General features: G+C 58.6%; 1 protein-coding gene across 3 annotated transcripts; it reads right to left on the bottom strand.

Moving 5' to 3' along the window:
* Window positions 1-703: 703 nt before the first annotated feature.
* On the bottom strand, window positions 704-23,155 carry SDC1 (syndecan 1). Of its 3 annotated transcripts, none has more exons than XM_077844033.1 (5): window positions 22,880-23,155; window positions 4,400-4,481; window positions 3,018-3,496; window positions 2,241-2,376; window positions 704-2,116 (listed from the first exon to the last, which is right to left on the bottom strand). In XM_077844033.1, the coding sequence occupies exons 1-5, from the start codon at window positions 22,943-22,945 to the stop codon at window positions 1,947-1,949; spliced, it is 933 nt and encodes a 310-aa protein (XP_077700159.1). In that variant the 5' UTR covers window positions 22,946-23,155; the 3' UTR covers window positions 704-1,946. The 3 variants fall into 3 exon arrangements, with proteins under 3 accessions (XP_077700159.1, XP_077700157.1, XP_077700158.1); XM_077844031.1 differs by lacking the exon at window positions 22,880-23,155 and adding an exon at window positions 11,030-11,131; XM_077844032.1 differs by lacking the exon at window positions 22,880-23,155 and adding an exon at window positions 9,226-9,252.
* Window positions 23,156-27,531: the final 4,376 nt, after the last annotated feature.

Raw genomic sequence — 27,531 nt, 5'->3', positions numbered from 1 at the left:
GGCCCAGCCACAGGCTCGGCGCCACCCCAGGGATGAGCAGAGATGAGCAGTCACGGACCCCCTCCCCACCCCCCACCCCCCACCCCCACCCCACCCCCAAGTCGTGTCCAGTCACACACTCTGGGCAGAAAGTCCTAGTATTGAACACAGAGCACAGGTTCCCTTTGCTTGGCGGTGCATCTCTCTGAGTCACAGACGGCCCCACTCTTGGAGCAGCCAACAGAGCAGCTGGAACGTTGTCAAATTAAATAGGCAAGTACAAGAGGTCCCAGGAGGACCGGGCTGGGGGCCTCGGGTCCTCGCAAAGGTGTGAGAGGAGGTCCGTCCGAGGTGTCTGAGAGGCAGGCCTTGGCTCCGGGCCTCGTGGGGCCGGCGGCCTCCGGTGAAGCTGGGCCGGAGCCATCACAGCTTCTCAAGCCATTTCGGAGACGGTGCTTCAAGCTTGGCAACACGGAAATCTCTATCAGGCCTTATATAACCTTGGTTGGACCTACTGACCTCCAGAAGAATTTCAGCAAAGACAAAAAACAAAGAGCAAACAAACCAGAGGGACTCTGGCCCCAGAATCCCTCCCCACGGGAAAGATAAAGGCACAGAGTTTTTAGCCAAGTTTCCCAATATTGTTTGTGTTTAGAGAGCAGGCTGGTCACGTCCACACGACCAGCACAGAGAGAAGAAGCAAAGGCAGCAGAGTTCACATGACTACTTTATATTAAAGTTTATTACATTTGGAAAATCTACTGTACAGGGAAAAACCCATTGGATTAAGTAGAGTTTTGCCAAAAGCAAAAGACTATCACTCTTTGGAACATTCCTGATTCCAGCCCAGGGCAGGGCCACAGGAGCTAATCAAAGGTGAACCTGGTCCTCTGTGGATCAGCTCCGTGCCAGGTGTGCCCAGACCCCTCTCGTCACCTTCTGGAGGAAAAATGTCCCCCAGAGACTTTTTCTCTGGGGGACCAAAGGGAGGGCTGGGTCCGTAGGAGGTTCTCTGGGCCCACTGCCACTTCTCCCACCCGACGGTCCTCTCTCTCCTCGGTCCCCAGCCAGAGGTGCCAGGATTCCATTCTCACGCAGCTCCCCCATATGACAGCGGCCCCGAGTCCATGGGCATAGGCCTGACCGCTCCAGAGGCAACTGCCCACGGCAGCCAGGACCAGCCAGCCCACCGCCGGGGCCACAGACACACATTCCATACCCTGTTGCACACGTGAGTGACAAAATCAGAGACAACACACAACATAGGCCTATATGTTGGCTTCCAGATTTGGTTCTCCTAGTTTAAAAAAAAAAAAAAAAAAAAAAAAAAGTCTTAACCCTGGATGCTTGTCTCCTCGCCGTAGATTAGGGAAGCAAGATGGGAGTAATCGAATCAACTTACTTAACTTACCGCAGAAGTAACAAAGTCTACTGGGCTATGAACAAAGAAACTAGAGGAAACATGTGCAAAAACAAGTTGATATCTAAATGAGACCTCCCCACAAAACAATGTGAATCTGGTAGAGCTCTGCACTCCTCTCCCCGCCACTCGGGGGGGAGGGGGACGGGGGTCGGGGGGTAAAATGCCCCCAGACCCTTGGTCTCCACCAGCAAGTGCTACAGATGTGCCAGCCCTCAGCCAGCAGGCCCATCCAGGGGTGAAGCGGCGGGGTCCCCTTTCTCTCCAGAGTTGGGTCAGGGGAGGGGCTGCTCCAGGTAGGAGAAACTGAGTCAGAATGAGGAGATGCCAGGTGCTGGCTGTGGTGGAAAGGTCACACGCGAGAAAGCCCCTGCGCCCAAGTCTCCAGGCAGAAGTCAGAGAAGCAGAGTCGAGAGCCCCCAGCGCGCCCCGGAAGTCCGTGGGCAGGGAGCTGGGGAGGCGGCATGGTGGCAGGGCCTGCAGTTCTTCATGGAAGAGGCAAGTGGGGGCCTAGCGAGTGGCAGGGGGAGGAGGAGCCCGGTCCCCGTCAGGCGTAGAACTCCTCCTGCTTGCTGGGCTTCTGGTAGGCTCCGCCGTTGGCTTGTTTGGGCTCCTCCAAGGAGTAGCTGCCCTCGTCCTTCTTCTTCATCCGGTACAGCATGAAGCCCACCAGGCACACGGCGAAGATGAGCCCCACGAGGCCTCCAGCGATGACCCCTGTGGGAGGCAGGGAGGCCAGCTCCGCTCGGTGCTCCTCCCGGTAAACAGCCAGCCCCCCAACACCAGGCAGCCCTCCAGGTGGCCGCGGTCAGACCACCCCCCCCACCTGAGAGAAACTCACCTCCCAGCACTTCCTTCCTGTCCAGGAGGCCCTGTGAGGCCCCCGTGGCCCCACGGTCCACTGGGGGTTGATTCCGCTGGTCAGGCTCCACAGCTGTCCCGGCCGTGTTTTCCCCAGATACGTCAAAGGTGAAGTCCTACGGGAGGCAAGGGACAGTCTCAGGCCGGGGTGGGCCACTGCCGGCGGCGGCATCCACATCCAGTTTTATTTCCGAACCCAGAAGCAGCTCGGGCCTCCCTGGTCACTGCAGCCACAGGCTCAGACACACCGAACCCAGACTTCCCGGACCCCAAAGTCAGGCACCTCTCATCGTATCACCCCAGACCCTGGCTGGACTGTGGCAGTGACGTCACACCAAGTGATACAAAGCAACAGGTATTTATATGAAAATAAATAGGCTCGTGTTCATGTTAAGTGTAAAATCACCACGATTAGAAGACAGAAAGACAAAAAAAAAAAAAAAAAAAGACAGAAAGACCCAGTAGAGCCTTTACAGTCGCTCGCTTCAGTTTGGGAAGGACTGCTCTGCTCTGGTCTCAGGTCTAGCCTGTCCCCCCCACCCCACCCCCCGCCCCGGGGCTTGGCCCTAGACGCAGGGGAAGGTGGGACCTTGTGATCCTTCCTCACGGTGGGGAACGGGACATGCTTATGGGACACAGGGTGTTGGGTGTGCCAGATGAGCCAGCCAGCGCCCCTCAGCCCCCTGCACTGTGCTCCACCAGGTAGCAGCAGCCACCCCCGGCCCAGGAGACACGGGGGACCCCAGCGGGCACTCACCTGCTCCCCGGAGCCCTCTCCCGCCGGGAGCTGAGTGGAGACTCCGTCCTCAGCGGCCCTCTCGGTGGCAGAGGGACCTCCGTCCTCCACTCTCGGGGTGTGAGGGTCGAGCTGGCTGGGTTCTGCAAGAACCGAGATCTGATGGTGGTCAGGCTGCGCGTCCCTGTGGGGATGGAGGGTGGCAGGGCCCTGGGCCGTGGTGGCTCTGGCGGTCGAAGCCCTGTGAGTAGTGGGGTGCGGCGTGGTCTCGCTGGGGGGGTGGGCGGTCTCCTTCTCCCGGTCAGTGAAGCCAGGCTCCGCCTCTGCCACGAGCACGGCCTCTCCCCCCTCGGGGCCCTCTCTGGTCAGCAGGATGGACGTGGAGCTGTAGATGTCATCCGCGCCGGTGGGCTCCTGAGCCGTGGGCATGGCCGTCAGAAGTGCCATGTCCTTCCAGGTGGACGGGGTCTGCTGTGACAAGGTGATGTCCTGCAGAGCACCTGGAGGCCCAGAAGCAGAGCTCGTTGGAGCGGGGAAGGCCCAGAACATCTGGGGCAGCAGAGCTCACCCGGGCAGGATGGCAGGGACACAGGCCCGCACTCCCACCAGCAGAACAAACCCTCTCGTGAGCAGCTGGTTCCCCAGGGTAGAACCAGGTGAGGCTAAAGTCAGCTTTGGAAATTAGAGGAGGAAAGCTGCTCTTTCTCCAGCATGTGCCTGGGGACAGCATGGTCCCTGGTGCCAGGACACATCTAGGCCATCAGGGAAGGAACCTTTCCTGTGGCTGCTGGAGCCCACTCCCTGGGTGGGGAGCCTGAATGCCCAGTCCATGGTACACACACCTCTCTGGCCTCCTCCCTATCCACCTGCCCTCTCCCCAGAAAGGCCCAGCCCCCCAAGAACAGAGGCCTGTGCCCCACCTTCCAGCTCCCAGGCCCCTACCTTGGCCACTTTGCCCACGGATGGCCTCAGCCCTCTTCCAAAATCCTGCTGAAGAGCCCCATCCCTGGGAGGCCTCCCTGATCACCCCTGGCTCAAGGACTTCACTCCCCCAGGGAAAGAAGAGGGCGAGATGAGGGAGCATCACGGAAGATCTACACCCCACTAGGCTCTGTGTTACTTTAATATCTTCCAAAAGTCTTACGAAGTCAAGATACACTCCCATTTTACAGATGAAGAAATAGAAGCCCAGAGAAGTCCACCTTTTCAAAGATTGCCCAGGGAGTTAGGAGAATAAGAGCCCAAGTCTCCCCAACAAGGCCCCCAGGGCCTCCTGGAACCCCAGCATTCACTCCTCCAGCCTATACATGCCTTCTCCTTGCAGCGTGGACCCCACTCTCTTCCCTAGCATCACCCTCCAGGCCCAGCCAGGGGGCTGCCTGCCTGCCGTCACATCCACTCACCTGCACCGGAGCCAGAAAAGTTGTCAGAGTCATCCCCAGAGCCATCTTGGTCTTCGGGGGGCACATTTGTGGCCACAATTTGCTAGAAAAGGATCAGAAAAGGGTATGAGTGGAGGCTTGGCTGAGGCCCTGCTACTCTGGGGTCCCTGTCCTAGACAGCTGGGTGAGCTGCCCCCCTCCACACACACACAGCACAGGAAAGACACCTGTGTGTTTGGCTCTAGGACCCTCAGCTCAGGGCAGCCCTCCAATCCCCCACAAACCCCTGAATGATACGACGACACAGCCCTGTGCTGGGGGTGCAAAAACACATGAGAAGGGGCAGGGTTCTTGCCCCAAGAAGCGCAGTCTGGTAAGGGAGCCCCAGACCTCCTAGAAGAACAGCAGAAGATGCCATTACTGGGAACAGAGGCCACAGCCCCAGTGGGACCTGAGAGCTCACCCGACACTGAAATCAGGTCTTGGGGCCATCAGGGTCCAATACTGGGGTTTTTTAGAGCTCCAGAAATAACCCCCCAGTAACCTGACTCCAGAGCGGCACTGTCCAAGCATGCTGGGCATCAGGGTATGGACATCGAGAGCCTCCCGGGAGAGAGGTCAGGGATGGTCACAGGAGGAGCTGTGCTGAGAGGCAGGGCTGCCCGCAGAAGACAGCCCCAGGCCTGGCCACACTGTGTCTTCCTGCACCTGGCCTGTTTTCTCATCCATGGGAAGGACTGGGTCCAGACCCCCTTGGGGAAGGAAGGACAGGATGCCCTTTAGGCTGGGGACAGATGACACTGATCTAGAAGGGGTCCTGCACTCAGGAGGCACCGATAAATGGGCTGCTGGCCTGGTAGGGACCTGTGTGCAAACAGCTGTCTCAGCCAGAACAAAAACTGAATAAAGAGGCAGAGCAGCACAATTCAGAGCACACGGGTTTAGAGACCCCCTAACCTCAGCCACACTAGCCTGAGGTAAATCTCTTATAGCCTCATTTTACAGTCTCTCCATCTGTAAAATGGGGGCGGTAGTAATACCTACATTCCAGGAAAGTTGCAGAAATTCAATGAGGTCACGCACAGGAAGAACCTAACAGAGCCTTGGCCTGCAGAAGGCCCCCGACCTACCGCAGCCACTGCTCTAACCTGGGGAGCGAGAGCCGCTCAGCATGGATAAGAGGATTCTGGTGCCTGCTGGGAAGAGATGGGATGGAGGCGGTAGGGTTTCGGAAGAGCGGCAGGACGGGGCCAGGTGACAGGAGGCTCTGCATAGACTTGTCAGAGGCGGGCTCTGGCCCAGGCAGCAGGCCTCCTCCGGCCGAGAGGCCTCGCCGGGTCCTGGCCACAGGCCACAGAGCTTCACTCTTGAATGGAGCAGAGCAGGGAGGCACAAGCAGGACCTTTGGCCTCCTGAGGCTGCCTGGGGCAGCACTGGACCAGGTGCAGGCTTGGCGGCCAGGGGCTCAGGTCAGAGGGAGGCTTCACACACGTGTAGAAACCACCAGGCTAGAAATACCACTGAGCTTCCTCTGAAAGTACAAAACCCAAATACCTCTCCCCTCACCCCCAAGAAAACGGTTCTGGCCCCAGAAAGGCCTGTCTGAGCTCTCGTGGCCCATCTGAACAAACTCCCGTAGTCTGGGCCCTCCACCTGCACCTCAGGCCACATCCTGCATGCGCTGGCCCCAGGTGGTGCTGCCGACACCTGTCCCCCGTCCCGTATCCACACCTGTCTTCGAAGCTGCGCTCACCTCCCCTAAGCCCGTACCCTTCAGTAGCAAAGAATACTGCTCACCAGGCAGAGAGTGGGTACCCCACCCCAACATGCATGCCAGGCCCCAGCAGACGGATTCCCACCAGGCAGCTTGCCTGGGGGCAGGGGGAGCAAGCGTTCAGGGGACCCCCACCCCTCCAGTGCTTCCACCTGCCATCACGACTCCCAAGGAGGCCCCAGAGGATGAGCAGAGCAGCTCTCCCAGTGCACTGACGGCGTCCCGGAGAGGATGCTCAACGAGGAGCATGATCAAGCCAGAGCAGCCTCAGCCGCGGAGCAACGAGAGCCAAATCCCCCAGCAGAAGCCGGAGTCTGGGGTCCAGGCCGTACCCCACAGGTGAGGGGAGGAGGCCTGCGGAGAACCCAGTGCAGCGGGACCCTGTCAACCTTGGAGGCAGACGCCAGGGAGGCCCAGCCTCTCACCTACACGGAGAAGCCCCAACAGGTTAGCAGTTTCCCAAGAACGGGGGCCTCTTTCGCCACCAGGTAAGACTGTGGATCTGCCCAGTCCCTAAAAACAATTTGTTCCGTCAACTGGGCTCAGCTTATCCCTGTGCGATCTTGTTTACACAACAAGCTCTTGAGCAAACGCTTTCTCTGCTGAAACCAGCTCCCTGGCCTCAGGGCAGCCCCTCCCCTCTCGGGGCTGGGTCTCCACCAGGGGAAGGGCTGCAGTGACCTCCTGCTCCCCTCCAGCTTGAACCCTGGTTGAGGACCTCAGCTCCCTGGGGAGGAATCAGCAGAAACTGCTCGGTCTGAACTTGGATCACTCGGTGCCCGCTGACTCTGGCATTTTGGGTGAGACTTCCAGTTTCACTTAGGCAGCTATGCTAAGGGCCTGTGGCCAGCTGCCCAAGACCTCCTGCAGCGCTGCCTCCACCGGGGGTCCCTGCAACACCATGTGGCCACAGCCCCTGGGGCTGCTTAGGGACAGGTTGGCCCAGCTTGGAACCCACCTCAAACAGCCTGGGAAGGTAAAGGCAGGCCAGCTCACACCTTTAATGGGGCTCCTTAGCCTGTGCGAGTCCTAGAAAGATCTACTTCTCATTGAACAAACCGAAACCCTTGTAGTAAGATCTAAGCACGTTCTGTTTGCTCAAAGTAATTAAGGGTCAATCTGCTCCCTCCCCACCCACAGCACAGACCCTTAAAAGCCCACTGGCCAGGTCTGGCTCCAGTGGAGGGCAGGGGTCATGGGGCAGACACAGGGAGGCTGGGGGACCCGGAGTATGAGAGGAACTTGGCCCATCTCCATCTCTGCCACCCTGGTCTGTGGCCACACCCGAAATGCGTGGAAGGGCTGGAGAGGGGACCCGGGTCAGGGCTCCAGGGGAGCAGGAAAGAGCGTATGAGAAACTGAGGCTTTCTCGGGCCCTGGAAACACTTTCTAGACCTTTCCACCTTTACCCTTTGGGGCAGGCAGGCCCGAGATTAGCAGCTCCCACAGATGAGGAACTGAAAACAGACAAGATGAGGGACTTGCCCAAGGCCACCGAGCTGTGGCCGCACGTGCTCTCCTCACCTGCCCGGCTCTCCCCCTCTCTGGCCCCAGAAGACCCCGTGGCTGACCCATCTACTTTAAGAGGCCTGTCTGTGCTCGCTTCCATAGCACAGATCCCAAGAGGCCAGTCTGGTCAGCCCAGCCGCAAGGGATGAGAGGGGCTACGGGATGACAGTATCACAGGTAAGAATCCCTGAGCCCTGCCCCAGCAGCCAAGGGGATCAGGGTGCCAGCCCACATCGTTTCTGAGCCACCAGGGGCTGGAAGTCTACATCGAGCTGCCACCAGCCATTCCCAGGAACGGATCAGGAGTCTGTGGGCAGAGGAGCTTCAAGAAGGCGGAGCCTCAAGCCCAGCCCTCCCTGGCCAGAGAGAGGGCCGCTGTCCTTGGCAACATCCATCTGAGCAGCCCCCTTGCCCTGGCCACCCCAGGAGCCTGGAGCCGTGTGGAAGCATCCCTCCGAGACACCTAGAGGACAAGGGCTCCATGGCTGGGTCACAGGTCCCACCCTTTGTCCACGAGTGGACATCTCGGAGGGGTTCAAGTGCAGACGGTGGACCCGGGGCTTCTAACTCTGGACGAACGGAAGAGGCCGCCTGTCCACCTGCTCCCTGGACTCCCGCCACCCCATCAACGGCAGCCAACACATCCAAAGACCTGTGGTCTCCACCCCACACCCTGAATCACTAACCATGTGTCCCCTGCTGCCTGACCTATGTGATGGATGAAGCACGAGTCCTCCGGGAAGCATTACTGAGTTCACTGCATGGTGCTGCTCTTTCAACCACACGCTGCTCAAAGTACAGTATCGCATAAGGAGGTTACGGGCGGGTGTTAAACTGGGTCCTTAACATCAAAAGGATCACCATCCAGGGGCTTTGGAGAGAAAAGACTTGGTCTGGTCCCAGTCCTGGCAAGCTCCCAGGGCACACAGCCAGGAGCCCCACCTTGGGCTTCCCAAAGGGAGACTGGGGCACAGAGGGTCACCCTCTAGAGACCCTGGGGCTGGGCCCCGAAGCCTCCAGGCAGACCTAGAGTAAGACAATGCTTGGCCCCAAGTCACCAACCTTAACCACGCTGGGGACCTCAGAGCGAGGCAGGCTCACTCATCCAGCAGGAAAGGAGGTTCAGGTATCTGTTGGCCGTATTTGTCCCAGTGGGGCGACAAAGCCCGGGCAGCTGAGCCAAGTCACTGAGTCCACAAGCCCTACTAGTGTCCAGGGAAGCCAAAGACAAAGAGGCTGGCCGTGGCCTTTCCTAAGCAGCCAGCCTTGGTGCCAGCTTTGGGGCTGTTGACCTGAGGGGACCCGCTTCTCCTATCGCTCCCACCCAGAGGTCCCACGAGGCTGCAGGCATGCTCAGGAGGGTTAAGAGAGTCACAATTTTCTTTTTAAAGAAATCCTTACCCCCGTCAGTTTCTTGGTCAGATCTCTGGAACTTAGGAAAACGAGCCCCCTGCCTCCACCCCAACACACTGTCCCCCTAGAGTTCATAAGGCCTAAGGCCTGAGGCCTCTGCTACAGAACCCTAGCATATTCCCCCACCTATGCCTTAAGATGCCAAACTGACCCATAGTGACATGCAAACCACTGCCTTTGTCCAGGCCAGAGGCTCTCTTCCTCAGCGTCCCTGAGCATCACGGATCGTCAGGAGACGATCGGAGGTGAAGTCTTCTGAGCTCCGTCCCCGAGGCTGACTCAGTGGGTCTGGGACAAAGGCCCAGGGCTCTGGTGTTGAACAAAGTCCTCGCTCTCCTGTGGTGGTATGCAGACTCCACGTGGGAACAGTAACCTAGACAGGAAAACATCTAGCCTGGAGTTGCCCAGGACCTGGGCTCTGGGGGAGGCCAATCCTACAAAGGTCCCAAGACCCTCACTCAGGTCGTGCTCAAAGAGGCGGCACCAAATAGCAACAGACCCCCGTAGACAAGCCCTGGGGACGAAGGGACCCAAGATGGCTCTGGAACATTCTCTACCTTTCTGATCCATCCGCTCTCCGCACACAGTACACCAAGTGACTGCCTCATCTGCAAAAAAGCTAAGCGGAGCTAAGGAAATCCTGAACTTGCAGAGGCACGGGCCCTCCCATTGCTAGCAGCACACGCAGCAGCGGACAAAGCCCAGACTGCGTCCAGCCCGTCCTGCCGGCCCAGGGCTGCCGGACCCCGTGGTATCTCAGGCCTGAGGCACTGACCTGGCAAGAGGGGTGGGACCCCCGGGAGGGGGCAGACCAGGGAGGGGAGCAGGGGCTGCAGAGCCTCACTGCAGCCTTTCAGGGACACCTGCCTGTCCAGGGAGATGGGGTGGGAGATGGGGGGGGGGGGGTGGCAGGGGAAAGAATGTTGCAGAACACGAAGCCCCATTCCTGCGGCTCACCGAACACCTGGTGCCCTAAAGCAGGGGGTTTGTGACTCTGCTTTCCTCACCGGGGGCATCATTTGTACCCCCTCCTCTAGCCCTAGCTAACAAGGCCTATGCATGGACCTGAGGGGACAGGCCAGGCAGGTCACACTCAAAGCATCTTGGACCAAGTGTCTCACGGAAAGAACCAGAGCCAGGGGAGGTTGGGGGGGGGGGGTCTGACCAGGGTGGCTGGCCCCGGGCAGGCCTAGCTCCATTGTTCCCTTGCCAAGGGACCTGGGCAGCTCTCTGCCTCTCTCTAGACAACAGGGGGGGCTTGGCTAGACCCTCAACTCCCTTAGTGCTCTAACGGGCTAGGCTGGGACGTGGGAGCAGTGCCCCCAACTCCTTGTCAGCGGGGCCAGAATGCTATAGGGGTGCTGCGTTGGCCACAGACAGCCAGGTTAGGTGGGAGGGGCAGGACTACAGGCCACAGCCAGGAAGATACCGGATCTCCCCTGGCCCAGGATATCAGGGTGCTGGCAGATAAATCACTTTCTCTCCAAAGGCTTCTTTCCTCACTTAGGAGCTGCCAGGGAGACGTGCTTAGGGCACTGAGAGGCACGGATCTCCCCAGCTTTGGCCTCAAGACCCTGAGGACCCCACTTCAGATGACTCCCGGGGGGTAGGGGCCTCACCAGTGCCTCAGAGAAGCATCAGCGTTTCCGGCCTGACAGGCACGGGGACTTATCAGCTCAGTGTCTCTCTGCCAGAACCAAGTCAAGCTGGGACTTGCAGAGGGCGTGATGGGCATGGCCCAGGGCGGCAGGGGCCCAGGGAACAGCAGCAGGGTGACAGGGGGCTTATTCGGCCTTCACCCTGAGCAGCCATGAGGGCACCTAGGCCCCCAACCCCCATCAGCACTTCTACTGGCAGGAGCACCTTGCAGGGGACCTCCTAGGCATATAGCCTTCCCCGCAAACACACAACCCACCTGAGCTGTCCCTACCCTGCCACTCGGACGCAGAACTCACCATCTGGGGGATTCCAGGGCAGGGCCAGGGTGCAGGGCAGCATCCGCACTGAGCTTTAAAGTAGCCCTTTGCAGCAGCATTTCCCATGGCACTGAATGTTGGGCTTTATGATGGGACGCCTGAGGTCAAGGTCACAGAGCCCTTTGCCCTGGCTCGTTCTGCCCAACTCAAGTACCCAAGAGGACAAGGTTGTGTTGGGGGAGGACGGATCCTGGCAGCCAGTGCCAGGCCCAAGGCCCGAGCCAGGGGAGAGCTGCCACCAGCACCCCATACCCACCCCTCCACCGAGCTGGCGCCCGCTCGCAGCCCACGTGCTGGGACTCGTCTCGGAAGGGCCCAGCTGACGCTGGGTGTGGGGCTGCAGAGCTGGAAGACCAGTTCCTCTGCTTTCCCCGCCTGTGAGAGCCCTGGGCTGGGCGCTGAGCAAGGCTGCCGGCCTGGCCCTGCCAGCCTTTGTGGCCGGGGCCGCCCTGGGAGTCAGACAAGAGATGGCCAGGGGAAAGTGACCAAACCCAACACCAGGAAGACCTGGGTAGAGCCTGGGCTCTGTGCCCAACTTACTAGATGACCTTGGAAAAGACCTCGCTTCAAGTTCCCCATCTGTCCATTGAGTGACAGCAAGGGGACTCCTAGTTCCCAGTCCATGGCTGGGAGGTCAAGGCCTGCCCCCAAGGGGCTGGCCAGGTGCAGCGGCTCCAGCAGAGCCCACCTGAGGGGTACACCACAAACACGGCATTCGGCAGGGGGAGGACCCACCATGGCAAGTGGGGGGAGGGCACTTGACCAGAGTGACTCGGTGTCATTGCTCTCAGCTTCCCAAGGGTTACGGCCTAGGCAGCATGATGGAGATATTCCAAATCAAGACGACTCTGGGATGGCAACTGGCAACCCATGGGGACAGAGGGAGCAGCTGAGGCCTCCAGAGGCTTGTCCCTCCTCAGCCCTGGCTATCCTAACAAGACAGCTAAGACCAGAAGCTCAGGGTACGATTCCCCACCCAGCCATCACAGGTGCCCCCTTGCACTCCTCCCTGGCTGATTAACCCCCAGATTCCACCAGGCTTGGGGGCCTGACACTTTTGGCACATGGGCTTCTAGAGACACCCTCCCCCTACTCTGTCTAAATAAAGTATTGTCACAAGTTTCACAGACGCAGAAACTTGTAGCTTGCCGGACACCTGCAACTAGTCAGGGCTCCAGCTGCGAGTGTAAAGAATAGGAGCACTTCATCACCCAAATTTACCCAGTCAGCGTCCCTGCAGTTGCAGAGCATCCTCTTTAAAACACCTCTGGGAAAGGAAAAAAAAAAAAAAAAGGCAACCTCTGGGAAGCCTATCCAGTGCTAGTCACTCACACTAGAGTATAAAGCACTTCTACATGGGGGGAGGGGCCCATTCTGGAACTGGGGCAGTGTGGGTGGGTAGGAGCTATGGAAGATGGGAAAGGATTACAAAAGAGAAGCTGGGAGATGCCAAGAGCAAATTTTTTAACCTGTGTCAGAATACGGTTGCCAGCCAACCCCATACCCAAGAAAGACTCAATTGCCTTTGTTCCCACTTTGAGCTACAGACATACATGGGTGCTCCTCCCACTTGCAGAAGAACGGACTAGCCTGGGATCCTGGCTCTGGGATAAAGTACAATCCAGACTGATTAGGCACTGAGGCTGCTGGCAGCCCAAAGACACAGGAAGGGCAGAGTGTCCTCGAAAGAGTCCCATGGGGGCACCCTGGCAGGGTGGAACTGGGAATTTGGGGCCTGAGCAACCCAAGGCAGAATTTTCCATGAAGACCAGATCTGAAGAGGCTGGGCTTGCGCCCCAGCTTATTGGTGGAATCTCACCTCAAACAGAGGCAAAGCAGCCTCAAGGCCCTCGACTGTCAACCTAACACCACCAGGGGCCTCCTGATGGCTGGAAGGCTCCCAGAGCCCCCCGTGCCCAGCGCCGAGCTCCAGGCGGTAGCAGCACCTGCACACAGATGCTAAGGCAACTGAAGGGAGGCTATGGATGCAGCCTTGGTCTTCGGAGCTTGGAGTCACCTGGGACAGGCAGGGGCCGTAACACCGCACTCAGGGCCCAGGGACAGTCAGGGGTGGAAGTAAGAACCTAAGGCTTTTAAGCTGGGCTGGGCGTTACTCGAAAATACTCAATACTCAGGTATTGAGAAATAGCTGAATTAGGCCTTACAGGGGAAAAAAATAGTTATTAGGGCTAATATTTATTGTGCACCACGTGCCAGGCACTAATCTAAGCACTGTAGCTGAATTAATCTTCACAATAACCTAAGGTGCTAGTACATAGCCATCCTCCAGATAAAGAAATTGAGGCAAAAGGGACAAATCGTTAGTCCAGGGCACGGGACCAATGAAGGGCCAGGCAATCGGCAGGCCTGTGTTAACCACCGTCAGTGAGGACCACGTGGCTCTCTCACCCACAGGAAGAAAAAGGCCATCATTTCCACGGGAGGTGGCACCAGGGCAGCGCAGAAGGAAGGACCACAGAAGTGGGGCCTCCCCGGCACCCGGCACCCTGTGGTGGTCCAGCCGAGCCGAGCTCCCTCTCCAGAGTGACCTTCAGTCTGCAGCCCTGCAAGCCACTGCCCCCCACAGTCTAGGGCCCTGCTCAACTGGCCCGAGCCCCTGCCCAGGTGCCGGGTGTCTGGCTGTCTCCTCCCCCTCCCCCCCACCCGGCCCAGCCCACACCTCCTTGGGGTCAGGAGCCAGCCCCTGGCCGAGGCTCAGGTGGAGGCGAGCAGAGTCTAGCCTGCCGGTGAAGACTCTTTCTGAGAAGGGGCAAAAGCCATGTTTTCAGACCCTGTGACATCAGCGCACCGGAGTCAGACCAGCCGGCCATTCACATGAAGTGACTGCACCCCCAGGCCAGGTCAGACTGTACTCCTTCCGCTGCCACTGCCACCAGGGGCTCTCCCCCGGGGACTCCCTACACAGTCTGCCTCCAAACTTCCCCTAGACTTATTCCTCTTGAGCCCAGGCAAGCAAAGGGCTCTCAATCATGCCACATACATTACTTCCTGGGGTCTTTTCAAAAGTCCTCCGAGGCATAAGAAAATGCCCACTTTACAGAAGAGAAAAGTGAGACTTAGGGAGACAGATAAAGAAACATGCCCAAGGTACCCGGGGAGGATGTGATGGAGCCTGGGGAAGATCTGAACTCCACCGGCTTGCTCTTCCCAGCCTCCACAGGACACCTCTCACTGCTCTGTCCCCAGTCCCTGGTGACACTCACCTATGCCGACTGGCCAGCCAGTTCTAGATCCCACCTGGCGTCCCGGGCCCCACAGCTTCAGGACCCTGGAACCTACCCCAAGCATTCAGGCTCAGGCTGCTGGCATTCCACTGGGAGGAAAGGTGGACCAGGGTGTCCCTTGGATGCCCAGCCCCCAGGTAGGAGTCTGGAAGCAGGGCCCTGTTCTGCAGCGGGTAGAGGGGAGGGTGGGCGAGATCGCAGGTTCTCTGCTCCTCACACCATTCCCAGGACCCAGAGCTCAAGGCCTTCCCAGGACCTTACAACCAGGATGACCCCAGGGAAGCTTTACAAGCATGCTCCTCCTCCACGGCCCCCCTCTACAGGGTACCCCGAGCCCAGTGCCTGTGAAAGGCCAGAGAGAGGAGGCTGGGGCAGAGTCTGAGGAGCCCCCTTTGCCTAGGTGTGCCCACTGTCCCAGCCCACAGGCCCTGGCCAGCCTGGACGTCTTCCGGACCAGGCGGTCCCCACATGGCACCCTGGAGGAGATGTGGTCACCACAGATGGCAGCACGGTGGCCCAGCAGTTCTCTCTGGGAGAAGGTGGAGCGACGTCAGCCCCAGCCACAGTCTCCGAGGCTCCCGAAACAACACCTGCAGCCTGGGGCCCTGCGAGCCCAAACCTGATCATGCATCTGTCGGGGACACTCCCCAGAGATGGGACTCCAAGGCCCCGGACGGTCTCTGGGGGAGCAGGGATGCTGACAAGCCATGGAGAGGAAAGCCAGTGCAGCCTCTGCACCTGACACTGTCAGGTCCCCGAGCAGGCAGGCGAGGCCCCGGGCGTCAGCGGCCACTGTGGTGTGGGTGGCACGGAACCAGCAGTCCTCGGGTCCCCCAGGGCCTCCCGCTGCCCGGCACGTGCTAGGTCTGGGGTGGACGAATGCGCCCAGGTCCTCCAGAAGCTCCCTCCTTACTGCCCCACATTCAACCCACCCAGGGCCAGAGGGGACCCAACAAGGGCTGGCGTGGCCACAGCAAGTGCCAGGCAGCCCCAAGTGGGAAAGCCTGTGGGTTCAATGTCACTGTGACAGGACAACTCTCCTAACACCCCTGGAGGTCAATGGTACCCACGAACGGTCCCGGAGCAGGCCTGACCGCCTCGGCCACCCCCGCTGCCCCCATCAGGGCACCACCACCCCTGCCACTCCCTTTGGCCAGAAAATGACCTGCCTTCTGGCCTGAGCTTCTCATCAGAAACTGCCGCAGGATTCTGGGATGAAGGCGTTCTCGGTGAATGACCTTTACAGACACTGCTCCCCTGGCCTGTCTGCACAGACCAACCCTCCTGTCTGGTCTGGTCCCAGTTAACGGCCACCCTCTCTTCCACCCGCCCCTGGACCAGGGACGAACCACTCCCCACCTGCACGGGGCTATGCACATGGCAGGCGTCCAGGCTCTAGGCTTTAGATCTGGTCAAGTCTGGGAGGGCTCATGACCCTCAGGGGTTAAGTAAGAACTCTCCTGGGCCAGCAGGAACAGAGATAGGCCCCACCCAGATGCCCACCAGTCCTGTGACACAATAGGACACCACGAACGCCCAGATGCATGAACACCCCAATGCAGGACGGTCACCTCGGCTTCTTTGCCCCCTCCCCCCATTTCACAGATGGGCTCACTGAGGCCAAGACAGGCTGTTGCACAAAGTCACTCAGCAGCAAAGAGGAGGGCCAGGTAGAAGGCAGGTAGCAGAGCCTTAGTCAGCCCCACTGGGCTGCTCCCCACCCCATGCCTGACACATAGTGGGCTCATGGTCAAGACTGGTTGGGTGAGTGTCAGGGGAGGATCTGTGGGCCTGGCACCATGACTCAGCTGACAAGTGGAGCGATAAACATAACTGCCTGCCCCACTGCCCCAACCTGCCCGACATGGCTTCCGTTCCTGCTGATGAACGGACCTGGGGCACTTGGCCAGGATGCCTGGGCGTGTGCAGAACATCACCAAGTCTGACCTTGCCCGGGGTCCCCTGTCCACCTCTGGTTCCCACACTGAGCTCTAAGTCCACCTCCTCCAAGCAGCCTGCCCTGCCCTCCACCCCCACAAATGACTCCTCAGCCAGGGAGTGTCCCCTCAAGTTCCCCGAAAAGAACAGCGGAGGACCCTAAGCCCCAGCCAAGTCCCTTATTGCCACCTCCACCCTCCCCAGGACAAGGTCTCTCTGCAAGCACATGGCCATCAGAGCGGAGAAAGGGGAAGGAGACGGCTTGAGCAGATGGGAGAACTGAGGTACAGAGCCAAAGACCTGTCCAGCCCAGTCAGGGCCTAAGCTGGGACTAGGAAGGATGGGTGTCCCGGCTGCCCTTCTCTGTAGGAGCAGCTTCCAAAGACTTTTTTTTTTTTTAAGATTTTATTTATTTATTCATGAGAGACACACACACAGAGAGAGAGAGAGAGAGAGAGAGAGATAGGCAGAGGGAAAAGCAGGCTCCCTGTGGGGAACACAATGCAGGACTTGATCCCAGGATTATGGGATCACGACCTGAGCAAAAGGCAGATGTTCAACCACTGAGCCACCCAGGCACCCAGTCCAAAGACTTCTAACACCAGGGATGGAGAAACATCCGATTGCAGCTGAAGATGAAAAAGTCCACCAGGAGAGGAGAGAGAGGGGAAGATCACTCCCTGGCTTCTGAAAAGGAAGCTGCAGACAGGTGGGAACCAGGTTCCCCCCAGAAACAGACTGCAGCCAAACCAGCAGGAGAGCCCAACAGGGAAACAGAGTCAGGACCACCCAGGCAAAGCTGCAACCCATGCTGCGTGTCCACCACCCCACACCTGCACGTATGTACACACACACTCATACACACGCAGCCTCTGGTGGGGCTGCCCCCCTCAGGGGCCTCACTAGAGTTTTCCCTGCACTGAAGGCCAGGGAAGCAGCAGCCTGTACCTACAAGGAGGCAGTCCGTGAAGCCATAAACAAATGCCAGGAGAAGAGAGGCCTTCAAGGAGCCCCAGAGGCAGGAGGGGGTACATCCAGAAGCCTCCACGCACATGCATCATCAGCAGGAAACATCACGGGCAAACAGGTGTGTCGAGGAGCAGCCCTGGCCACCAGCCTTCCCCTCTCCCTATCCGTGGTTGGTCCCAAACCCAAGATTGGCCACTGCACTCCCTCCCTGCGCCCCTCTGGACACCCTGTCTCCCCAAACCTGCACAGCACCACGGGCAGCAGGACTTTCCAGAGCAAGCTCAGCCCATCTCCCCTCAGCACCTACCCCACCCCCCACCCCGGCACCCCCATCACCGGCTGCACTCCTCTGGGTCCCAGGGCACCGGCACGGGGAAGCCAACTAGGTGCCCCTGCCTCAGGCCCAGAAATACAAGGGGCCTTCTAGAGCCCCCTCCGCCACCAATGGTAGCTCCCCGAGGACAGGCAGGAGCAGTGCCTTTATGCACACCGAGCTGGTGTCCCAGGGCTGGCGCGACGATTGGAAGTTGCACAGCTGCTGTGGTGACCCGGGGCGCGGGGCCTTGCCTTTGGGGCCTCACACGTGCCTCCCTGTGTTGAGGGACACGCACATGCCTGCCCTCCGTGGGCGCCGTCAGGGTGCTCCCAGCCCGCGCACAGGGAGGTTCCAGAAGGCACACTCCCGTCTGAAGCCCAACGTCTGCTGGAACAGCTGAGGGAAATGACACCGTGCTGAATCTGTTCCAGGGCGCAGGATCCTGGCGCCAAAAGCCCTCTTTCCACAGACTCCCTTAATCCCATTCCTTCTCTCTAGACACTCTTAGGCAGGCCCTCAAGGGGGGGTGGGCTTTCAACCCCAAAATTCAAAATTGGTTGTTGAAAAGAAGGAAGAAACCAAGAAATTGTTTGTTCTGTAAAACTAGCAGGGATCCAGGGCTAGAAATCATTTAACGACCCATTCTCCTCAGGGCTACTCCTTCGGGGAGACCTAGTGTTGGGGGGGGGGGGCAGCAGGGAACCCAGCACAGGAGCCAGGAGTCCTGGGTATCTGGTCACTTGGGTGGTACCATGGTGCCTGCCTCCCAAGCTTAAAAACGTTTCTATTAATCCCACAAATGTTCCCCTAGTGCCTAAGATAAAAGTCAGGGCAGACTGGCTGCTGCCCTGGGGACAAGCACGCAGGCACCATCCAAACATGGGGACACTTGCCCCAACAGGCCACTCTGCACCAAGCCGAGGACGTATGGTCCCTGCATGGGCATCAGAAGCACATCCCACTCTCATCTCCTGGGTCCCACTGTTTCCTGACCTTGGCTTCTGGGAGCAACTCTTGCCTGTCCCTAAGCCACTGGATGAACTCAACCCAAGCCCAGGATTGCCAATGCTCAGGGTTCGCCTAAAGGCACTGTTCAGGCCAGCTCAGCCCAGCGCAGTGCCCCCTCCATCCAGCCCATGCACACCCACAGCTCCCTGGAATGCAGCAGCAAACACCCAAAGGGCCTCCTAGGGTTCAGGCAGCCTCCTGTGCTGGGCTTCACTGGGGAGACTCGACAGCCCATCCATCCATCCATCCATCCATCCATCCATGTCCCACCCATGTGCCCTCACAGATGTACAAATCCTGGTTCTCCCGCATCAGGGGCTCCCCTTGGAGGGGCTCACTTCTCTAGGCCCCATCCACAAAAGCAGGGCAATGACATATATCATAAAGGTTTGGGGTAAAGATGAAATAAGAATAGGAGAAAAGCATTGGGCGCTCAACAAGTAAAGGTACCAGGAATTCTCTCGATAGCTCCCTTTCTCTCCGGCACTTGCGTTTCCAAACCCTTTCAAAGTGCTCATTATGGAATGAATATGCAGTGACAGAAAGAGGCAGGGAGAACAGGTACGATGTCCGCTGTTCAGAGGACATCGAGACTTGGGGGTGAAGTGACTCACCCAAGATTACATGGTAAATTAGTGGCAGGGTTGAGGCTCGGTCCTGGGGCTCTACTGCATCCAAAGCTCTTTCTGGCCTGCCAAACAGTATGGGCGCACGCGGAAGGGTGCACTTCAATCCGAATAGAACGTGGTGAAGAGAACAAGGGGCCTTCCTATCAGGATTTATAGCGAGTTAGCCTCGCCAGGCCCAGGCGACCTGGGACTCTCAAGTCCCTTACAACTCAGAACCTGGGGTCATGGGGTGCCTCCTCCCAGAGGTCATTCACACCTGTCCATCGAGAGGGCCCGTGGGCACTTCCCTGGACAGCCTTTGTTATTCTAGGTACTATCAAGGACGCTGCAGAGATCCCAGCGGGGTTCACGGAGGCAGAAACTGTGCGCACCACAGATCATGAACATTACTCACAAGTGAGACTCGCACTCAGCGCTGAAAACTCAGCGATCATTCTAATGAATGCGACTCGTGTCTTAGTACTGCTGGAGGAAAGTGCAAATTAGAACTCAACAGGAAAGCTGCTTGCTACACGTAGGCCCAGAACTGTCACCTCGGGCTGCGATCCCAGATGGAAGAAAAGAGCAAAGCAGGATGCAGAGTGTACCAACCTGGGGGCGCCCGGGACAGGGAGCAAGGTGCTTTTCGGAGCACAACCAACCTGGGAGATTAAATGCCTAATGTGACACAGTGACAACAAGGAGGACCCTAGCATCCCCAGATTAGGTTATGCTTAGTATTCTTTTGTTAATAAAGGAAGGAAAATAAATATTGCAGAGACCTGCCCAAAATAAGAATATTTCTGAGGTTAATATGGATTCTTAGCTCACTAAGAAAACCTGGATACCAAGGATACCTCGTTCCCAAGGGATTTCAGAATCCGAAACTCTGCAATAGGAAACAGTCCTCTATAAAATACTACAAAATTCAAGCTTTTCACTAATTCTTTCCAGGCCTCTCTCCTTTCTCATCCCTCTCCCCACCAATCTCAGTTAATGAGGTTTTATTGGAACCCACCATGAGCCACAGGTAGAGACTTAAAACAGCTCCACCCTCCTGGTGGAGCTGAAGCCAGGAGTGACATCACCTCTAGAAGGCTCGGAGCCCAGGAGGAGGCAGTTAGCGCCTCCCCCACCTCACCCCCCCAACTCCGCCAGGCCTTTGGGAAATGTCTCTACTAGCCCCCATAATTAGGGCAAAAAGGGATTTTATGCCTTTCAAGAAAGAGAAAAGGGAAGGAAAGGAAAACAGCAAATAACTATTCCAGAACAAGCAATTTTTCTGGCATGGAAGAAACAAAAGACCACGGGAAACACACACGCACAGAGAACCCTTTTTAGACAAACCTGTTCTTGTCTCTTGGGAGTGGTTTCAAGCAACCTCCTGCCCTAACAGCCTTCCCTTGTCCATTCAAAATCAGGTGCCCAGGATCACGCCCTACCTCACGGGTCCCCAGGGGGGTTCTGATCTGCTTCCCACTGGGACCAAAGTGGAACCCTGGGAGAGGACCAAATCTCTGCAGCCTAGAGACCTCCTCCTATTTTCGGCAAACCCCATTGCCTCATTTCTTTTAGGAAGGGCCGTTGTGGGGGGGGGGGGGGTCCTCTACGCCACTTGATTCCCACTTTTAACCCAACAGGGACACCCATAGTAGGAGGAAAAAGGCAGGACTGGGAAAGAGAAAACACACTTTATAAAAGTAAAAAAAAGAAAACCTGAGCTCCAAGCCAAGGTCTAACCCCAAAGCTTAGTGCTCCCAGGCTCCACTCAGCCACCCCCTCCAGGAAGCCCTCCCACCACCACATTCTAAGGAGACTCCCTCCTTCCATCCTTTCCCTCTTGAGACTCAACTGCCTCCCAATCCTGAGTCTCCTTCTGTAACGTGTCAAAGTTTCTAGGCCAAGATATAATGCCTCCTCCTACTGCGGCATGTGCCGTTACCCAGTACACAGGAAACTCTGGGGAGACCGGCCCACACAGAACCTCACAACCCATCTGCCTCCCCCATGTGACCCGGGCTCTGGGATCCCAGCTCGCAATGCCAGCTTCAACCAAGGTGGGCAAAAGAACCAGCAAGCGCCCTCCTCCCCATTCTGGCTGGAAATGGGTGGAGAACCCGACCTCAGCAGCCTCCGCGGAGGCCCACTCTTGGGCCTGGAGAGAGGGGGGGGCAGCCAGGGAAGGCGGCCAGGTGGCCACGGAGGTAAGCCGCACACCTCCGCTCCCCTCCCCGGCTCGAGACAAAACCCGAGTCTCGCAGAGGCTGCGACCTAGTCAGAGAGGAAGCCAGATGCCAGCTTCTTGGACCCGAGGGCCAGGAATGCACCCGGGAGGGCGCTCAGAAATCCCATCTGTCCCCATGGCTCCCCGGGCTTGGCACCCTCCGTCCGCAACTCCGGCTCGTCAGCAATTCCAGGGGCACCGGGGCCCTGCTCCCGGCTCCAAACGGGCCCAGACGCAACGGTCGCCCGGAAGGCCGGGGCAGCCCCGCACCTGAGCCTGACCCTGGGAACCCCCGAGGGCGAAGGGGCAGCCCCAGGGCGGCTCACGGGGCCGGCGTCGCCGAGCCTCGCGCAGACGCCACTTTCCCGGGGGAAGGCCCGGCCCCCGCCGCCCCCGCCGCCCCCGCCCACGTGCCTCCCCAACCCGGGCCGGCCGAGCGGTCCAGATGGAGTGGCCGGAGCCCGCCACGTCCGGAAGGGGTCGAGCCCGGCCGCCCGCCCCGTCCCGGGGGCGCTGTGGGGCTGGGGCGGACGCGGGCAGCCGCGGCAGCGCTGACACCTGGCGGCCGCCCAGGTCCCGGCCGCGGCGGGCGGCGCCCAGGAAAGGGTTACAGGGGCCGAGAACAAAGCGCCCCCGGTGGGGAAGGCGGGCTAGCGGGCGGCGGCGGGCGGAGATCGCTTTCGGGGGCCCTCGGGGGCCCGCGCCTCGCCGGCGGTGGGTGCTGGGTCCTCCCCAAAGCCCCCCCCGCCCCCGCCACATTTGCCCGTCGCTGCCCCCGGTCCCCGGGGCGGGCCGCGGACCCGCCTTCCCCGCGCGCGGCCGCAGCACAAAGCCCGGCCGGGGGGGAGGGGAGGGGAGGGGAGAGGAGGGAGGGGAAGAGAGGGGAGGGGACGGGAGGGGACGGGAGGGGAGGGGAGGGCAGGGAAGGGCCCTGCGGGTCCCCCCGCCCGGACGCCGGCCGGCACCGCGCGCCCTCCGCGGGCGGCACAACTTCTGCGGCTCCGAAGTTGGGTTCCCGCGGGGCTCCGGCGTCCGGGGGCCAACTTCCCGGAACCCCCGCCCCCGCCGCCGCCGCGCCCCCCGCGCCCCCCGGCCCCGGCCCCTCCGCCAACGCGCCCCCGCCGCGCCCTAACTCGGGCCGGGCGCTCGGGGCGTCGCGGCCGGGGTCGCTGCACCCTCCCGGGCCGCCGGCGGGAGCCCCGGCCGCTGCGGCGCCCCGAGTGCCCGGAGGGGAGCCGGCGCCCCGCGGGCTGGCGGGCTCCGACGCAGGCGGGGCCCCGGCGCGGGCTCCTCTCCGCGGGGCGCCCGAGCCCCCCCCAGCGCGGCGCCCACCGACGGCGGCGGCGGCGGCGGCGGGGGCGCGAGCCCGGCTCTCGCGGTCACCGCCCCGGGCCCGGCCGGCCAGCGCGGGAAGGCAAGCCCCGCTCCCCTCCCCCCACGTGCCGCCGCGGCTCCCGCGGCTCCCGCGGCTCCGCAGCACCGGCTTCCCGCCGCTCCCCGCCCGGCCCGGGCCGCACTCACCGGGAGAGCCGGCTGCAGGCGCAGCGCCAGCGCGCACAGCCAGAGCCACAGCGCCGCGCGCCTCATGCTGCCCGGGCCGGCGGCGGGAGCGCGGGGGCTGCGGGGTCGGACCGCGCGGGGCTCCGGCCGGGCCGCCGGGTCGCTGCCGCCGCACCCTCGGGCGATGCCCCGCGCGCGGCGGTCTCCGGCGAGGCTGCGGGACCCGCTGGCTGCAGTCCGCTCGCGGCCGCCCGACTCCTCCGCGCGCGCCTCCCGCCCGCACCGCTCCCGCCGAGCTCCGCCTTATAATAAACCCACAGGCCCTTAGCCGTTGCAAGAACTAGCCCCCCACCCCCAGCTCGCCGGGTCTCGGGGCCGGCCCAGTCCCCACCCCCAGGACCCCGCCCCCTGAGCCACCCAGCCCGGCCCCTTGGAGCGCCCCGCCCCCGGCGCCCCGGCCCCGCCCCGCCCCGCCCCGCCGGGGACAGCCTCCCCCGCCCCCCGAGCTGCGGTCCGCACGGGTCGTGGTGCGCGGCGTCCGAGCTCCCCTGCTCCCGGGTGGCGGGTCCGAGGCGCGCCCCCCTTCCGCCCTGGCCCAGGATAGTGGGGCGCCGTCCGGGAGAGGGGCGGGAGGGGCGGGCGGGGCGGGCGGCCGTCTTAGACTGCGGGCACCGGTCTGCAGCGCCCTCTGGGCGTGGGCACCGAGCGGCCTCCAGGTGCGTTGGCCTCGCCACGTCCCGGCCGCTGAGCTGTGCTGGGGGGGGGCGGGGGGGGGGCGCGAGGCGATGGGGCCCTAAGCCGAGGGAGCCCCCCCTCCGGCTGTGCGGGAGGGGTCCCGAGGACAGGTTCCCGCATGCCCTCGCCTGCTGCCAGCACTCCAGAAAGAGTTGGAAATTTGGGGCCTTACTTTGAACAGCAGGACGGGCTCAGGACGCGCGGTTAAAAAAAAAAAAAAAAAAACTTTCCTGTCTTTCCGTAGAAGACTGCCCTCTCTCTGCGTCCTCTGAGCTAAATGGAAAAACAAACGGCCTTCTTCCCGGGTGGGCCCTGCCCTGGCCTGCACATCTGAGGAGCACCGCTTGAGCGCTTGCTCCTTGGTGGTTCCCCAAGAGGCCCTGGACCTCCGTGTTTCCAGCACCAATCAGGCACCTCTGTGCAAAAAGGCGACGAAGGCCTATGGGTGTAGCGCAGATGGCCTTGAGAGAAAAGGGAGGAACCTGCCAGGCCCTGCCTGCAATCTGGTAGGCGGTAGAGATGGTGCCAGGCGACCTTCGTTCCTGGACCTGGAGACCAAAGATGGCATCTTCCTCACCCATCTCTCCGGGCAGTGGGCAAGGGTGGGCCTCAGTTGCCCTGAACTGGGCACCAAGAAGGCTGCCTCTCAGCAGTCCCCGGTGTTTCTCTTGAAAAGATGTAAGCCTTCTTGGATCTTGGTTACACAGGCAGGGACAATCCGCTGCCGGCCTCTGGGTTCTCCACCCACCCGGCAGGTCTACACAGCCTCCTGCATCCCCAGCTCAGCCGCATTTCCCTAGCAGAGCCCTGAAAGGTGATGCCATGGAACAGTACGCAGCCCTGTTCTTGTCCCTGCTCTGAATACCTGTTTGATCTTGGGCAGTTCCCATTTGGGGATGTGTTTCCCCAGGTCTGTCTTTGGAGGATGATAGATCCTCATCAGGGTTTGGGGGGAGGCCTCATGTGGGGTCCCTGAGTGCCTTGGTATCACGGATCATTCAGTAGGGTGGCAGCAGGCAGGGTCTCTCCGGGAGCTCAGGGAGTCGTGGTGGGTTAAAAAGCCCTTTTAGTAGAAAGGCTGTGTGTCTCCCAGGGGAGCTGGCTCCACGGGTCTGAAGTCAGTTCACTAGTCCTTTCAACCCAGTGTGGAGGAAAAAATAGGTCAGTTTGGAATCTGGCTTTTTTCTACTGCACAAAAAAGAAATTTGGGGTGGTGGTGGGGTTTGATGAAGTCTTTAAAAAATCACCAGTTTAGTGGTTCCACATTATATTTGCCCCCAAATCAATGAGTATTTCTTTGGGCAGACTAGGAAGAGGAGGGACCCATCTGGAGGCACCCTTGGCAGGGTCCTCATTCTGATTTGTGTTCTTAACATGGCTTATTGAATATGTTTAATATCCTCCCTGGTGAACCACTAACTGCCTTGAATGTGTTTCTTCCTTTTGCCACTAAAAGAAAAGCAGGTTCCAGGAAGGCAGGGCCAGTGTCTCGTTCTTCCCATGGGCACCCCAACTTCATTATGGGAGAAATGCACACTTGTCGCCACTGGGGCGGCAAGGGGCAAGAGGCCGGCCCTGTGGGGAGAGTGTGGGACCCTGGGCACGGGCTGGCCTTCACTGCAGTAGGCGCCCGATGTGGCTCAGGCCTAGGCAGCCTCACGCAAGTCGGCATCTATCAACCCTTAAAATGCGCTTAGCCTTCCACTCAGGAACTCTGCCTCAGTGCGTTTACTCTTCCTAAGTGTTTCCACCAGTGTCCAAACCCGCATGTCTGAATGTGCACCAGCAAAGAAAAAGTGAAATAGTTGTGAATATTCCCACACCTTGGAAAACTATACAACACTTTTTATTTTTTTAAAGATGTTATTTATTTGAAAGAGACAACACAAGCAGGGGGGGTGGCAGAGGGAGAAGCAGACTCCCCGCTGAGTGGGGGGAGCCCTGGGATCAGGACATGGGCCTAAGGCAGCCGCTTAACCGACTGAGCGCCCCAAGCGCCCCATACAACACTTTTTAAAATAAAGCAGGTGTTTTAAGTCCTGACATGCAACACTTTTCAAAGCTATTTTTAGGTGAAAAAGCAAGTTAAAAACTGATCTCTAGGGACGCCTCGGTGGCTCAGCGGTTGAGCGTCTGCCTTTAGCCCAGGTCACGATCCTGAAGACCCAGGATCAAGTCCCACATTGCACTCCCTGCATGGAGCCTGCTTCTCCCTCTGCCTGTGTCTCTGCCTCTCTCTCTCTCTCTCTCTGTGTCTCTCATGAGTAAATAAATAAAATCTTAAAAAAAAAAAGTGATCTCTATATAGTATGGCCACAGTTTTTTTAAAAACAAAAACGTGTATAACGTACATAGACTATATATATGGAGGTAAAAAATTTTTCCTCTGCCGGTGGGGGTGGGGAGCGGACAGGATGGAGACAGTGTAGGAGAATTTTTAAGTTTACTTATTATTAAGTTGTTTAATGAGAATATACATATGTATACACACACACACGTATATAACTTGTTTAACTCTTTAAATTAGAAGCTGTTTATTAAAGCAGTGGACGTGCTCTCAACCTCAACTAATAGCTTCCCCTCGACCAGCTAGAATAACAGAACATTTATTGTGTGTACCGTACCTGCATTACTCATGGTGCAACCAAGAGCGCCACACAACTGGAACTTAAGGCCCTCCCACCTCTCAGCTCTGCCATCTGGTGTGGCTCCACATTTGGGAAGGTGTCAAGATGACTGCAGCATTTCCAGCCATCTCAGCTAACACACCCTTGTCCAGAAATGATGAATGGCTTTCTTGGGAGTGAGGAAATAGTTCCCTGAAGTGCCCCCCCACTGACACACACACACACACACACACACACACACACACACGTTCCTTTTCCCACCTCACTGGCCAGAATGGGATCAGCACCCACATGAAGCCATCACTGGCGAGCAAAGCTTGAGTATCAGTATGGGTGCAGATTAACCTTCCAAGAGCTTGGACTTGGGAGAGCCAACGTCAAGGACTTCCCAAAGAATATCAGATGCATGTAAGTGTATTTGTAGTCAAGATGGGAGAAAACACAACTTTTTTCATAACAACTTCTTCTCGTCATGAAACACTTAAAAATAACCAAGCGATTGTTTTATTTTGAGCCATTTCAAACATGAAGAATGATGTTCTTCAAAAAATTAAAAACAACTACCATATGATCTAGCAATTCCACTTCTGGTTATATATGCAGAAGAATTAAAACTAGGGACTCAAATAGATATTTGTACACATATATTCGTAGCAGCATTATTCACAATAGCCAAAAGGTGGAAGCAACCCAAGTATCCACTGACATGAGTAGATAAAATGTGGCATATACATAAAATGGAATGTTATTCAGCCCTAAAAATGAAGGAAATTCTTTTTTTTATTTTTAAGATTTTATTTATTTGAGAGAGAGAATGAGAGTGAGCTCGAGCCAGAGAGGAGGCACAGAGGGAGAGGGAGAAGCAGGCTCTCCGCTGAGCAAGGAGCCTGACATGAGGCTCGATCCCAGAGCCCTGAGATCAAGACCTGAGCTGAAGGCAGATGCTTAGCCGACTGAGCCCCCATACACACACCCTAAAACAAAGGAAATTCTGATTCATGTTACAACATTGAAGAACCTTGAGGACTTGATGCTAAGTGAAATAAACCAGTCACAAAAGGACAGATATTGTGTGATCCCATTTATTTGAAGTTTCCGAGGTAGTCAAATTTATAGAGATAGAAAATGGAACAGTGGTTGTTACCAGGGTTCGAAGGGAAGAGGGAATAGAACATTATAGTTTAGCAGGTATGGAGTTTTAGTGTGGGAAGGATGATGGTGGTGATGGTTGCACAACCTGAATGCACTTAATGCCACTGAACTGTGCATTCAAAAGTGTTAAAATGGTATATTTTACGATAAAAAAGAATG

This window comes from Canis aureus, chromosome 12, assembly GCF_053574225.1.
Source record: "Canis aureus isolate CA01 chromosome 12, VMU_Caureus_v.1.0, whole genome shotgun sequence".
In the NCBI taxonomy this organism is placed as follows: Eukaryota; Metazoa; Chordata; class Mammalia; order Carnivora; family Canidae; genus Canis; species Canis aureus.
Note: the sequence above shows the minus strand (reverse complement) of the source record. Positions and strands in the feature narration are given on the sequence as shown.

Excerpts from the sequence above, each read along its gene's own strand:
- SDC1 (XM_077844031.1), bottom strand. The coding sequence starts at position 11,116 with ATGGGAAATGCTGCTGCAAAGGGCTACTTTAAAGCTCAGTGCGGATGC. Across the intron at positions 3,497-4,399 it reads CTTTTCTGGCTCCGGTGCAG|GTGCTCTGCAGGACATCACC; the intron begins GTGAGTGGATGT and ends CTGGGCCTCCAG. Across the intron at positions 2,117-2,240 it reads CAGGAAGGAAGTGCTGGGAG|GGGTCATCGCTGGAGGCCTC; the intron begins GTGAGTTTCTCT and ends TGCCTCCCACAG.